This window comes from Neofelis nebulosa, chromosome 13, assembly GCF_028018385.1.
Source record: "Neofelis nebulosa isolate mNeoNeb1 chromosome 13, mNeoNeb1.pri, whole genome shotgun sequence".
NCBI lineage: Eukaryota > Metazoa > Chordata > Mammalia > Carnivora > Felidae > Neofelis > Neofelis nebulosa.
In genome coordinates this window covers 24,491,061-24,506,223 of record NC_080794.1, presented here as the reverse complement: position 1 = coordinate 24,506,223, position 15,163 = coordinate 24,491,061, and the positions used below count along the sequence as shown (strand labels likewise).

Sequence of the window (15,163 nt, the reverse complement as noted above, 5' to 3'; positions counted from 1 at the left end):
AATGAAAATGCAAAAGTACCTAAATATTTGGCATGTATAATAATAAGAACTTATTTCTTCCCTCCTTTTCCTCTTCTACCAGAATGTTGTTTTTTTTTTTTTAAACTAGGGTTTTAGTGCATTTTATTGATGGATTCCTCCATAACCCTTAGCACAATGCCTTTCATATAGGGTGTGTGATATGATTTCAGCTAACCAATAAAATTTAAGGAAAAACATGATCAGCAGGGAATAGACAACTCAAATTTAAATCTTTTAGAAATACAAATGATTAGGGTGCTTGGGTGGCTCAGTCAGTTAAGCATCCAACTTTGGCTCCATTCATGATCTCATCTCCAGTTGGAGCCCTGCATCATGCTCTGTGCTGACAGCTTGGAGCCTGGAGCTTGTTTCAGATTCTGAGTCTTGCTCACTCTCTGCCCCTCCCCCGCTCATGATCTGTCTCTCTGTGTCTCTCTTTCTCAAAAATAAATAAAAACATTAAAAAAATGCAAATAATTAGACTTGGCAACAGAATCAGAATCAATTATTCCCTTAGGTAGCCATGTAGACTACATATAATAAAAAGAGTATTGTAATAACAGGTGTTAAGAGAGAAGAGTGCAGTTCACTTAAAAACACCGAGGTGGCCTTTTAAGTAACATATAATCATACCTAAAAATGAATCTCAAAAGAATATTAATCATTAAAGTATTAAAAACCATGCTACTGCTGCAACTATTTTCAATTTACAGAATGTATGATATTCTAGTAAAATAGCCAAAGCCACACAAAATTCTCATTAGTAATTTTTGTTTTTTTTTTTCTGGTTTAGAAGACCTCATAACTCTAAATATTCCATCCTTATTTAGGATGCTGCTGACCTAATGTCAGGATACAGCTTTTGGTTGCTTTTCTGACAGGAGTTAGGGGTTTGTGCTGAGTTGACCAGGCTCAAAGTAGGGTATCTTCCAACCACTGGCAATCCTTGGTGACAGAGCTGCCCAGGGATAGGGCCGCAGTTTGTGGCAATGACAGAGTTTTTTGTTTTTGTTGTTTTTTGTCCCATGATTAATTTAACCAGTGGACTAATTATAGCAAACGTTTATTAAGCAGTTCCACATCCTATCTAATAGGGATTATGATTCTGTTTTTATACTATTATCCCACCTTTACCCTCTCAATGTTTTAAAGACTTAATGATATCAGGTTATGATGCTAATAAAAATCCTCCTAAGTCACCAGTCAGGCATATTTGTTGATGATTAAACTGAGGCATGAAATTCAAGGAGAACTGATTTGTGGAAAAAAATAACTTCATAAGACACAGTTTAAAAGCTATAGTAAAGAGGGCCTCTAGATTCTTAGAAACTTAAAAATGGTTCTGTCTCCAAGCAAATACATTTAAGAGTAGCCATACACCTCAAGAGTCATCTTCTGAATGTGTCTACTCAAGTTTAGAACATTCTAAGGATCTTAGAAAGTTTCTTCCTAGGACAGAAGTGTGATCTAGTAAGGAACTGGCATAGAATATCTGGACTGACACTAAATACCTTTTAAATAAAAAATAAGTACAAGTATGAAACATTAATAAATAAGGTTATATGATCTAGTAAATTCGGGAAAGCCACATATACTACCTCAAAGACTATCTCCTACTCTACCCCTTTAAACCTGTGGCACACTACAATACTATACTTAAATAAAAATAACCCTTATTTGCAAAAGGTGGATTGCTACAGCACAGAAAACTTAATGTATTTTGTTTTTGTATTAGCCAGTTATTACAAGTAGCAGTTAGGGCTGCCTCATTTTGCCACACAGGGCATAAGCCAAATCCAGGGGGTATGTTTCACACACTTTAATGGGGTGGTATCTCCCTAGGGCTCTATAAAGTTTAACTGCAGAGAGTTGCACATGAAAGAAATGGACAATATATCCTTTAAACCCAACTTAGGATATTATCACTATTTCTGATAAACAAATAGCACTTTTGATGTAGAAGCAAAAGTGATGGTGTCTGACATATGAGTGGGACCATGAGTATTTACGTTACTTATCAATGTATTTCAAATGGAAAGAAAACAATGGCAAACCTAGCCTTCAAAAATTAAAAGTGAAGTCAGCAGGATTCTAGTGGAGGAAAAGAAAAATTTTTTCAATAGATGGTCATCTAGGTATCCATATGGGAAAAAAATAAACCTTGACCTCTCCCACTTCAAACCATATCTTTGGATATGGTTCTATGGATTCTAAATAGATCATAGGTTTACATTTAAAAGATAAAATAATGCTTTTAAAAGGAAACATAAAATGTCTTCATGACCTTGGAGGAGACAGAAACTTCTTAAGCAGGACACAAACAAAGAGCACTACCCACCCATAAGGGAAAAAATAAAAAATTTGGACTGGACTAAAATCAAGCACATTTGTTCATCGAAAGACACATTAAAAGTATTACAGGGTAAGCAAACCATCAAACAGAAGAAAATATTTGTAATATACGTATCTGACAAAAGAACCACATCCAGAATACATAAAATCTTTATCTACAGATCAATTTTTAAAAGACAGATTCGAATAGGCACTTTATAAAAGAGACTGTGAAAGAAAGAAAGAAAGAAAGAAAGAAAGAAAGAAAGAAAGAAAGAAAGGAAAGGAGGGAGGAAGGAAGGAAGAAAAAAGAGAAGAGAAAAGGAAAGGAAAAGACAAGACAAGACAAGACTATCCAAACAGCCAATACATATATGAGAAGGGGACTGGCTTCATTAGGCATCAACGAAAAATGTAATTAAAACCAAAATGTGATGCCACCACAAACCCAGCAGAATAGTTAAAGTGAAAAAGCCAGAAAAAATTTAAGTGTTGGCAAAGATGGTAGGCAACTGGAACTCTCATGCTGCTGGTGAATGAGGCAAAGTTTGACATTAACTACCAAAGGTAAACACAGGAATACTTAATAACCCAGCAAGTTTACTGTCAGGTATATACCTAACAGAAATATGTAGAAATCTTCTAATGTTAACAGATGTCTATCAAACAATGAGACTAGTTATGAATCCATATATGAAAAGAAATTCATTATAGTCAACACACTATGTGGTGTGTGCGTGTGTGTGTGTGTGTGTGTGTGTGTCTAATGTATGGGTGTATCTTCCAATTTCATTTCCAGTGACTTTTAAAATCTAAAATTGAAATACATAGTTGATCCAATTTCCTTCTTCTCCTTTGAGACAAAGTAAGCTTAAAACAAACTAACCTTATACCTAAACACAGATCAGGCAATAAATACCATCAAACTGGTGAAAGATGCTCCAGACAAAAGTAATCTGTCAGTGAAGCAATTTTCTATTCCAATGTGATTAACATTCAAATAAAAAAACTAATTGGGGTATCTAAATTTAAAGATAAAAATGTAAGATATTGTATATGAAAGGCAGATTTTGACTGGAACTATAGAAGCATTATACGTCCACAAAAATGTGTACTTAATGGATTTATATAGCCTTACATGGCTAAGCACCTCTATTCCAGTTCAGATTTCTATAACCAAGTAGACACAAAGGAAAGTACTAAGAGGTCTGAAACTGAATTTTAAATTGATACAGATGGCATGTTTATAACACCCCCACAATATGCTGAGTGTTCTCCATAAAACCAACCTAGACACAGTCCCTGCCTCTAGGGAATTTAAAAATCTAAAAGTAGATGAGGCAGCCTAATTCAAAGAAAGTAAACAAATAAAAGGAAACAAAGAAGGGAATCTAAGAGAAGAGAGGCTTGCATTAATCTCTCAGTTCCCAGAAGGCTAACAGTCCAACCTGAACAGTGGAGAATGAAAGCTAACAAGTCAGAGCTGCCTTATTTATTTACCATCAAACTTAATATGACACTATGCAGTAAATATTCTCTAAAAAATTATGCTGACCAGACTGAAAAAGCTTGGTTGTTCTCTAGCTTCAATGTTCAGAAGGTCTAAATCTCTGTAATAGATACAATATATACCCCACTGGATGTGTATAAAGGACATTAATGCACAGCCTGTTCATAGGGACTGATTTACAGTCCAAAATCTAAATTACTGAACCCAAAGCATATGAAAACATTATTTCATAAACCCTGGCTCAACAGGCAATTAATTCATGTGACACAACTATCTTTACCTGAAAACTCCTAAAACAAGACAGTGATTCTTACCACATTGTATTTTTGATGTTGTCTCTAAAGGGATATATGAGCTATATTTGATTTGTCTGTAAATAAACATTCACAGGCTTACAGTTCAGACTCTGGTCTCCTTATCCAGCTGACTAGAGCTATTTCAATAGAGATATCAAACAATTGTCAGAAAGGTCTCCATATACAGAACCTCCTTAAACTCTTGAATTAAAGAACATCTTTATTATTAACCATGCAGATTTTTCCTGGAAGACTTCAAAACGCTGATGGCATCCAATTGATTAAGTCATAGGAACTACTCATTTCAACACAATGGTCCTAGCTGCTTCACTAGATATATCACCAGATATATCTGGTAAAGGCTATTTATTAAAAAATCAGTCAATCAATCAATAATAATAATGCAGCCAAATTCCGCACAAAAAAAGATGAAGAAAGCAGTTATGCTACTGACTTTGTTACATCAAAATAGTATTTATTGAACCAGAGTTATAAAGAGCATAATTTGGAATAAATGTTTGAGGTCAAGATTAGGGACATCATCTACCCAATATCTTAGATCTGCAACCACTTTTTCCCAGTGATTTCTACAGCAGTCATAATGACTTTCAATTTCTCACGATATTATCTTGCCTGTAGTTTAAAACATAGCTTCCTCTTAAAGAGAAGACTCCCAGTCACCTCCTTTACATATATTTCCATCACAGGAATTACATAAATAAAAATGCATCTCAGATAAATCTAAGATATCCCAGTAAAAACTGTATTTCAGTCTTCTTTATGAAGTATTATGATAAAAGTATACTTTTTCCAGTAATCCAAACTCTAAACTTTAGAATCACCATCTGATTCCTTCATCATATCCCACCCCACTCTCCCATCCCTCAAATTAATCAGTACAAGTTGTTCAGATTCTCCTTCAGTCCAAATCCCTCCCACTGAAAGGGTCCCAGAATATAAAAAACTGAGGTCCAATGGACAAAAAAAGTCTGAGAAGAGCAAGATGAGACATTTCAGCATAAGAAGCCAAAGGTTCAAATCAGGGAGACACTATTAAAGTATCTGAGAACAGATTGGGTAGTAGGGGTCTGAAGAGACTGCCTTGACCACCGAGCCTTAGAGATCTGATCTGAAAGGCCAAGTAGGCATGGGTGGGTCAGACCAACTCAAAAAGGCCAGGGTTTCTCATATAACCCTCTTTCCAAATGTCTTCTGCCACCATCCTAGGTCAGACCCTCTTTGGATCTCACTTAAACAAGTGTAGTGGGTTAACTGACTTGTCCTATTTCTCTACCAAGACACTGTAGTTAAAATCATCTTCTCAAAGTACCAAGTTGAACCCTTTCAATATTTTTCATTAGCTTTAACATAAAATTTATAAATCCTTAAAATGGCTTATTACCAGGCCTTCTAGCATCTGACTCCTTCTCTCTGCAACCATTTTCCCCCAATGCTCTCCATACCAATCATAACTTTAAAGTCCCCAAATGCTATTTTGTCCCTTGTTTCCTTTTAGATAGAAGACTCCTAAGCACCTCCCCACCACACACACACTCATTCACTTTACCTACTTTCCTTTTACCTTTAAAGTCTCATCTTAAACACATTTTTTTAAGGTTTTGCTTGAACACTTCAAAGGATCCCTGCTATATTCCCAGAGAACTCTATACTATGACATTCATCAGATTTGTAATTACAAATGGTAAACAATCCTATGTTCTATGAGGGCAAGAATGGATACCTAAGAATATGATTAAGAATGTTACTTCCTTACTCAAAAAAACTTCAATGGCTTCCCAAACTTTCCCAAATTTGAAGCATTAAGTACACATTTCTCATGATGAGTCTTCAAGGCCCTCCACTGTATGAACTTGTATGTCTACTATTCCCCAAATGCTTCCCAAAGGCAGGATTATCTGTTCCTTCCTAAACAAGACAAGTACTTTCTGGTGCTTTCATTTCTGTAGCTTCCTTTATGAACCTCATCTTTAAAAATGCTACCCATTCTTCCAAACCTATATCTAATTCCATCTGCATAATATTTTTCCTGATCTTCCCTAAATAAATTTGGTCTGTCCAACCTTCAACTCTCTTTCTGTTCAAATATGTTACATTTTCCTTACTGTACTTTCATAAGTCTACCCAATAATTATGGTATCTTTCTCACTATTAATAGTTTTAAATTTCTTAGGTTCATGCTAGCTATACATCACTTTTCCATGTATCTCCTTATTTCATTTTGTATATGCCTTATATACAGAAGGTACTCCATAAATGCATTAACTAGAATCCAAAAAAATCTACTACATGGAAGGTAGCTGTATAAGGCAGTTTTCTAAATATGTGGATAAAACGATCTCTATACTTTAAAGATACCTGTGAAACAGATGGAAGCTAAATGGAATTAGAAAAGCTTGTTATGTGATACTGGTACAAAAACAGAAATATATCTTATTTGCATCACAAATAACTGCTTTTTAATCAAAGAGTAAGACATCTTAAAAGACTCATTATAAATCAGAAAGGACCACGGAAACGATCTAGTTCAATGCATCATTTCTAGATAAAGAAAATAAAGACTATGAGTATCTTGGCCAAGGTCATAAAGCCAAAGTTAGAACAAAGGCTCAGACCATCTGATTTCCACTCCAGCACTCTCCCCACCCTGAAACAATACTCACCTCAAGGCTACAGTAACTACAGCCCATTATTCTCAATCAATATTGGAGTCAACAATACTCTGGTACTTGAATTAAGGCCATTTGTACAGTTTCAGCCATACTCAAGAAACACAAAAGTGTGACAAGTGAGGAAATGAAAAGGGATTCTTTTTCTTCTCCCAGGAACTCTAATTTTACAAAAGGTTAGAAATGAACACTACTCCATAAGCTTTGAGGAATGTTTTTGTTTAAAGATACTCTTGGGGCGCCTGGGTGGCGCAGTCGGTTAAGCGTCCGACTTCAGCCAGGTCACGATCTCGCGGTCCGTGAGTTAGAGCCCCGCGTCAGGCTCTGGGCTGATAGCTCGAAGCCTGGAGCCTGTTTCCGATTCTGTGTCTCCCTCTCTCTCTGCCCCTCTCCCGTTCATGCTCTGTCTCTCTCTGTCCCAAAAATAAATAAATAAAAAACGTTGGAAAAAAAAAATTAAAAAAAAAAAAAAAAAGATACTCTGAGAGGCAAGAAAAACATGATAGAAAATTACAGACAACTTTTCAAAATGCATAATACAATTCTAACACATAATGTAACATGCAACATAGAGCATTTTCAATGCTACATTATTAAAAGTTACTATTTACTTCATAGTAACAAAGAAAGGTGCTTCAGGAAAAAAAGAAAGAAAAAAAATGAAAGAATAAAAAGCTAGCAGCCTATTTCTTAAAAACTACTTAAAAGACCAACACATCTTTCAATATTTGCCAAATATTTATTATGTATCACTTCTTACAGTTCTATCCCAAATAACTGTTATACAGCAGGCACTTAATAAGTATTTGCATAATAAATCAATTAATCTTAGTATCACTCAGCACTATTCTTGAATACTGTGGTTATATATCACAAATGCTACAACTTTTAGTAGAAAACAATGAGCATTGGCGGTTTGTAGCAAATAGAACGGTTTCCAAGGCTACAGTACTTTATACTGTATATGTGAATATATATATACATATATATATGTGTATATGTGTTTCTATGTGTATGTATGTCCATTTGCTCTCTCTATATATACACACATACGAATGTGTGGCATATATTTCTGATAATATTAATTTTACCTAAGGATCTTATGCTATTGAACAATGTTTTTCATACTTTTCTTACAGCAATTCATAACAAGAAAAATATGATACATATAGTACAACCTAGCACACATACACACAGGCACAGGGCACAGGCACAAATATATAATTAAAAAAGAAAAGTTTCATGAAACACTACCACTCTTACTATACCTAAAGCATTAATATTCCATTTTCTATTCCATTTTTTAAAATGATGTTTATGACCCACTAAATTGGTTTCATCACTCCTGTTCTGGAAGCTCATAAAAGTGCAAGAAGACATCGGGAAGGTTTGGCATTCATTCCTTAGAAATAACCTAGGCTCCACAGACACCAACCAGAAACTGGCAAAATGACGTCTGGAATTCATTAAATATTTTCATTCAAAAGCTATGTTGGGCATCTGAAGGGCATCACTATTATGGAAGGATAAAGTACAGACCATACACTGGGCCATAAAACAAATCCCAAATATTGAAAAGGAGTCAAATAACAATTTCTTTGTTCATAATGGAATTAACTCAGAATCAATAACAGAAAGCTATCTGGGGGCGCCTGGGTGGCTCAGTAGATTAAGGGTCTGACTTCGGCTCAGGTCAGGTCCTGGCAGTTTGTCATTCTGAGCCCCACCTTGGGCTCTGCTGTCAGAGGGAAGCCCACTTCAGATCCTCCGTCCCCGTCTCTGTCTGCCCCTCCCATGCAGGCTCTGTTTCTCTCAATAATAAACATAAAAAAAAAAAAAAAAGACCGAAAAGAGAAGAAAACTATCTGTAAAATCACAAGTATTGGGAGAATAAATAATATACTTCTAAATAACTCAAGGGTTGAAGAATCAAAAGGGAAATTAGGAAACATTTTTAACTAAATGAAAATACAACACATCAAAATTTAGGGGAAGCAAAAACACAGGCCAGAATTTTACTGGTTTAGAGAAGAACAATGAGCACAGGCCATCAGGTCTTTTTGGTTCCCTCTAAACAAAATCCAGACTCCGCTCACATAAGGAGGGTAGTCATTTGCACTGAGAATCGTCAGATTGTTTGCACTACTAAGTAAGTTTAAAGTGAAGGAAGCAACACACCAACCTTATCCCTGTTGGAAAGGTTTTCATAAATCCAAAACGATACTAGGCATCTAATAAGCAATGTGGTACACTGAAGAGAAAGAGCCACAAAACAAAACAAAACAAAACAAAACAAAACAAAACAAAAAACAGAATAATAGGAATAGAGAGCAGTGGAGGAAACATCCAGAAACACGATGGGTAGCACTAAACTAAGCTTCAGGATGGTAGCTTCCTCCCCATACAAAGGACAACTGCAGAACATAGTAGCCTCTAATACTGTGTAATGTGTTTAACAGAACCTTCAAATTCATCCCAGAACCAATTAAATGCAGAAAAAGTTCAGCTTTTCAGAGGCCATCTTGACCAAGAGTGGCTAGAAATAGAACCTGTTTTGCCTTCAGACAGATGTTCTGAGGTAGCCTGAGGATCCCTCCAATTCCCCGAAAATCTGGATTGTATATTCTAGCATCTTTTATTCCAGCATCACAAGGTTAAAAGGAGACAGGACAAGTATCTCAATACCTGTTTTTAATTAATGTAATATCAGTTCACCCACTGTTAAAAAGAAGGTGGGAAGACAGGAGAGCTAATACATTATAGACAACCATTAATTCAGTTTGATGGAAAGTATCAGGCTTATTATTTTGATTAGTAGCACTCATTAAATATGTTTTCTATGTGTATTTCAGGGAACTAAAGCATGTAAGGATGCTACTCTGCTTTAGTGGGGGCAATCCCACATCCTGCTAACTTGGTTTTTATAATATGTGTTTGGCTTCCTAAAATAGGCATAAACAGCTTCATTTAGATCTATGCTATTTATTTCCACAGAGAAGGACCTCAGAACTCTTTACCTGTAATAGGTTATCTTGTTTTTTTACACTTTTGTTGTGATTAAGAAAGAAAAATACATGATACCCAGGGTAAAAGGAAGAGCGAGCTTAATTGCAAAGATTTAGAAGCCAAAAAAACTGACATTGTGGCTTTTTAGAAAAAGAACACTTTCTTCCTTTCATCTCAAGGAAAACCACTTCATCTACCAAGAAGCATAAATACTGTGTTCTTCCTTTCTAAAATTTTTGTTAAAGTTATATCCTTCTTTTTTTTAACCTTTATTTATTTTTGAGAGACAGAGACAGAACATGAGTGGGGGAGGGGCAGAGAGAGGGAGACAATCCAAAGCACGCTCCAGGCTCTGAGCTTCTAGCTCAGACCCTGACGTGGAGTTCAAACCCACGAACTGTGAGATCATGACCTGAGCCAAAGTGGATGCTTAGCAGACTGAGCCACCCTGGTGCCCCAAAGTTGTATCCTTCTTTACTGAAAGAATCTGGAGTCCTAGACCTAATCTTGTAATCTGCAAGCCTTCCTAACATATTTGTGTCATCTGAACAGTCGACTGCTACTCAAAGCCACTAGAGGGACTAAACAGCTGTATCAGTTCATAAATAGTTTTCTCAAATGAAAACTTCACAATGAAATGATACTTTGACAGAATATTTATAACTTCCAAACAATTATTCTAAATCCCTTTGGAGGAGAAAAATTTTAAGTGATAGAACAAGAATAAACAAAGTTATATTACTCATTTACCATGTTAAATGATTCAGCATATGTTACTTGAGACCAGAGATTTAAAATGCACAACAACACAGTGTGATGCATCAGTGAAAATGATTAAATATGCCAAGGTTTAAATACCACTTTACATATGTATAGAATAGTCCAGTTTGCAAATCATGACCATAAACTCACTTGACTCTATATGTCTATCAATTTAAATACAATAGATATAAGTCCATTTGGATAAGAAAAGCCATGTACTAAAATGGTTAATAGCATGGAATCTAAAGCCAACTGCCTGGTTTTGAACCCTAGCACTGCCACTTATTAGATATGTGATTCTCAATACATTACTCAACTTTCTGTGCCTCTGCTTCATCATCTGCAAAACAGGGATAATAATTATTTCAACTTCTTGGATTCACTAATGGTTATATCAATTAATATATGTCAAACACTTAGAACAGCATCTATCACAGAGTAATCATTATATATTACATGCTGGTTGTACTTAGCTACAGTATCATTATATGGATAGGGAAACAGACTAGTAAGTCACAGAGCGAGAAATAAAAAAACAGATCTTCTTCTCTTTGATGCTCTATCCACAAAGGGCTTGGTTGTTTTTTTAAGTATCCTAAGATCTCCCAGACTGATATAAAGAGTGTACTGTGGAATTGTACAAATAAAAAAATTCAGCAGCTCAAAACATTTATAAAGTTGTATTTTAATCTTCTTACATAAGAAGTTTAAGTCAAATTACTATTAAAAAAGCAAATATTCCATTTTGAGGATAGAACTGTACACTAAGGAGTAGTTATCTGTGTTGCTATATTTGCAAAACAAAACTTGTTTCACTTTTCAAAAGACCAAAAAAGCAATAATATCATATCATGATAGTATGATGATCATAACTTCAATTTATCAAATAAAAAAATCTAGAAAAAAATATACTAAGATGATAATAATGACTATATTAGGATCTCCTGTTTTTCTTCTGCTTTTCAAAACATGCAGTATTATGATATAACATTCATGATTTTAAAAGTGATTTCCAACAAAAGCTTATCAAGGATTAAACATAGTATTGATAAGAGAAACACTTAGAAATAATTCTAGAAAATAATAGATGCCCAGCTAAAAAACTATCCTCTTTTTTCAAATATATCTTAGGTATCTTTCCTCAGACTTTGTCCAAACTTTCTCCCTTTAGTGATTTAGGTGACTGTGATAACATCTTCTACTATATCAAAAAATAGGGCATGGGTGTGTAAATTTATGAGCTGAAATGCAAAACTGGCACTGGATGTCTAAATAAGAGTATTAAGTCATTTAGCATACTTTACTATAAAAATATATTTTAAACATTGATATCTACATGCTTCGTATATACATACAATTTTAATTCAATCATCTTTAATCTTTTCACATGAGGTAAAGAAATGTGAAGTCATGACTTTTTCAACATTCTCAAGTCACTTCTTCAGAGATTAACTTAAACAAAGCATTCCTTCACTCCTGGCCTCAGGTTCCTTCTCTGAATAATTTCAAATTCTCAACCTTCTTTCCACCCCAGCCTATCTGAGGGATTCAACATCTTTCCATTTACAACAGTGGGGACAGTCTGAAAACGTCCCACAGTTATTTCTAATATGCTACCCTAGAAGCAGTTCCAAAGCTATTCTGAAGCTGCCCCTACCCTCTATTCAACTCCAAAATGCAGAGTTCTCAGTAGTTCTACACAACTTGAAGGTCTGCCACTTTAGGAAAGGAAAATCACAACCCAATGACCTGGAAGGTATTGAATAGTGTTATTTTCATACATTTACAGAGAAAGGCCAAAAGTTAATATTCATCTTCTTTAATATTCATCTTCTTTGGTTGGAACATGCCAAGATTCAAATATAAATTTATATACTGATGATATAAAAAAAGGCTTTGTTACTGTTCATAAGGCAAACAGCACACCTTACCTGGAACTGGTTTCTAATCAAGGTGTGAAAAGTAAGAAAAGTGGAAAATCAAACAAAATAACACCCCTTAACGTTTGAGGGAATGGAACATGTGACTAGTGGAAAGGGAGATTTGTGCAAGCCAACTTTTCTGATAACAAAAAAGGAAAGCCAAAGACTGACACATAGAGATGCGACATTATGTGATCCCCAATTTATTCTCCAAAATATCAATTTGTTACAGGCCTAACATCAATTTTATGTGATTTTATTTTTTACCAGGCAACTCTGTTATAAATTAAAAATATGATTTGGGTGTATTCCATATTATAAATATAAGCCAAATACATTGGTTCAGCATGGTGACTGACAACTACCCAGTAAAGTATTCACAAATAGTGTCCATTTTCTTTGTCTACTTGCTGTGGACAAATTCTAAATTATTTAAAAGCTATGGTATATGCAAAGTCTTATGAAGAATTGTCACAAGTAGGAAAGGAGGAAATGGAATTTTAAAACTTCCTTGGAACATGTGTGTTGTTTAATTCAAATGTAAGCCAATATTACATCATCATTTGCAAGTATACAAGGCATGGCAAAGATGCTGATTAGGGCTTCAAAACTAGGATAATTTTGAATGTATAACTGCATTATCTTCAAATCAGAAAACATTAATCAATAGATGTGGAGTGTTAGCTTTTATAGTGAAAGTTAATTAGTTAGCTTTAATGATGTTAGTTTTATAGTGAAAGACCCTCAAATGGCACGCACGCACACACACAAACACACACAGTATTTTACAGATTCAGTGTTTGAACAACAAAAAAGTCTGGACCTGAAAGTTGCTGTCCTCTGTACTAGAAGATGACAGCACAATGTATATATTATCTCTATCACTTCATGCCTGAAAAACCTAATAAAAATTTTCTGTAGCACTGATTTCCTCTAAAATTATTTACAAGGCATGCTGTCTGTTGTTGGCTTAACTTGCTGAAACACTCCCCATTTAAGATATAAATTCTCAGTGTTCTCCACATAAACTGTAGCTATAAAACCTTTTTAAAACTTGTGTCACTGAACAGACCAATAACCCAACAAAAAATAAAATTGAACAGAAAAAAAAAAATGCCCCAACCCCAATTTTGTGGGATGTTCACATCTGAAACAGTAGCAATAAATACAGTATTATGCAAGAGAAGATAATTCCTTACCAGAGTTGGAATGGATAAATATTTGTCGAATGAACATACACATTTCTTCTTCATTCTATACTCATGTGTCAAAGCATCAAACAACTTAAACTGTGGCAGTTTCTTTGTGTTTCGAACTTTACATGTAAGTTTATCATAAGGGGGAAAAAACCTGTTTGGCTTGACTCACGATGAATCACAGCCAGGAGGTCATCTTGTTGTGTATCAGCAACTATGTTTTCACTACAGCTATGTGACCTGAAGTGGCAGCAGAAGAGGTACCAAAATAGAAGAGGCAAAGAGGCTTCTTCTGGCTCCTGGGCCCCAAATGGGCTTTTCCAGCCCGTTCGGGGATCTGAGCAGGAGCCAACCGCAGAGGAGAAAAAGAACAAACCCACAGTACCGAGGAGAAAGGCTGCAGGCCCACCACACCTTCCTTGCCCTCTCCCGGAGCCCGGGGAAGCAAGAACATAAGAGAACACGCTTAAGAAACAGCGTGGAGGAAACAGCATGACAGGGGCCAAAACTAGACCGGTATAGGGCAAAATCCAGTCGTGACCGTGAAGCACAGATTTCGGGAAGGTCTGAAGCCCGAGAAGGATCTCCACCCTAGGGCTCCCGGCTCAGCTCCTGCGCGAGACCGCAGCGGGGCCCCCGCCTCCAAGCACCTCCGGCCACCCGGGACCTGCTCCTGCTCCCACTTCACCTATCCAGTGCCCTCTGGCCGGTCCGGCATCTCTGGCCGGATCCCCGCCCACCCTCCCATCTCGTGCCCTCTCAGCGCGTCTTTCGGGACCATCGCCCGGGTGAGTGTGGACAGGGAGCCGAAGCGCACCCCGCCGCTCCAGGCCTGGCCTCCGCACTCACTTTCTGAATCCTCTTCAGCGCCATGGGTCAGGGAGGGCGGCGGGGACACCGGCCGGTTGGGGGCGGCTGCAGGGTTCGGGGACGTAGGGTCGTCGTGGGCTCTGTTCACTCTCCGCTCGGCTGGATCAACCCTGCAGGTCCCCGGCTCGCTGCTAGCCAACTCGCTCCGGCAGCCGGTGCCTGCTCCGAGTGCGCCCGAGCGCGAGTGTGCGCGAGTGTGCGGGAGGGGACGCCGGCGAGACTCTTTTGTTTCCGCTTTTGCTTCTGGGAAGGAGCCTGCGCCCTCCCCGCTCGCGCCCCGCCCAGCCTAGCACACTGGGAAGTGTAGTTCCAGCCGTGTCCCGGGCCGCCGGCCGCTGGCGAGGTCGAGTTACTGCTGACTTCAACCTAGGTTAAGAACTTCGCGGTCATGAGTTGGTCTTTGCAATTTGATTTTGATCAAGTTACTGAACCTGAAGTACCCAATCTGTAAAAGAGGGATAACAAATTAGGAATTTGTAAGCTTACAGGGATTTCCAATATGTGCTGCAGCTGATCCTTTATTTTTACTTTTGTAGATTTCACTTTCAACCGTATAAACTGC

The 15,163-nt window shown here is 36.9% G+C and overlaps 1 protein-coding gene across 2 annotated transcripts in view; it reads right to left on the bottom strand.

Annotated features, from left to right (window-relative positions):
• Positions 1-14,834, bottom strand: part of UBE2D1 (ubiquitin conjugating enzyme E2 D1) — a 29,412-nt gene extending 14,578 nt beyond the window's left edge. Inside the window, exon 1 of one of the 2 annotated variants that reach the window (XM_058696368.1) lies at positions 14,581-14,834. In XM_058696368.1, coding sequence (XP_058552351.1) covers positions 14,581-14,604 — 24 coding nt within the window. In that variant the 5' untranslated portion in view covers positions 14,605-14,834. The remainder of the gene's footprint in view (positions 1-14,580) is intronic. The other variant, XM_058696369.1, reaches the window with a different exon arrangement.
• Between the last annotated feature and the right edge of the window lie 329 nt (positions 14,835-15,163).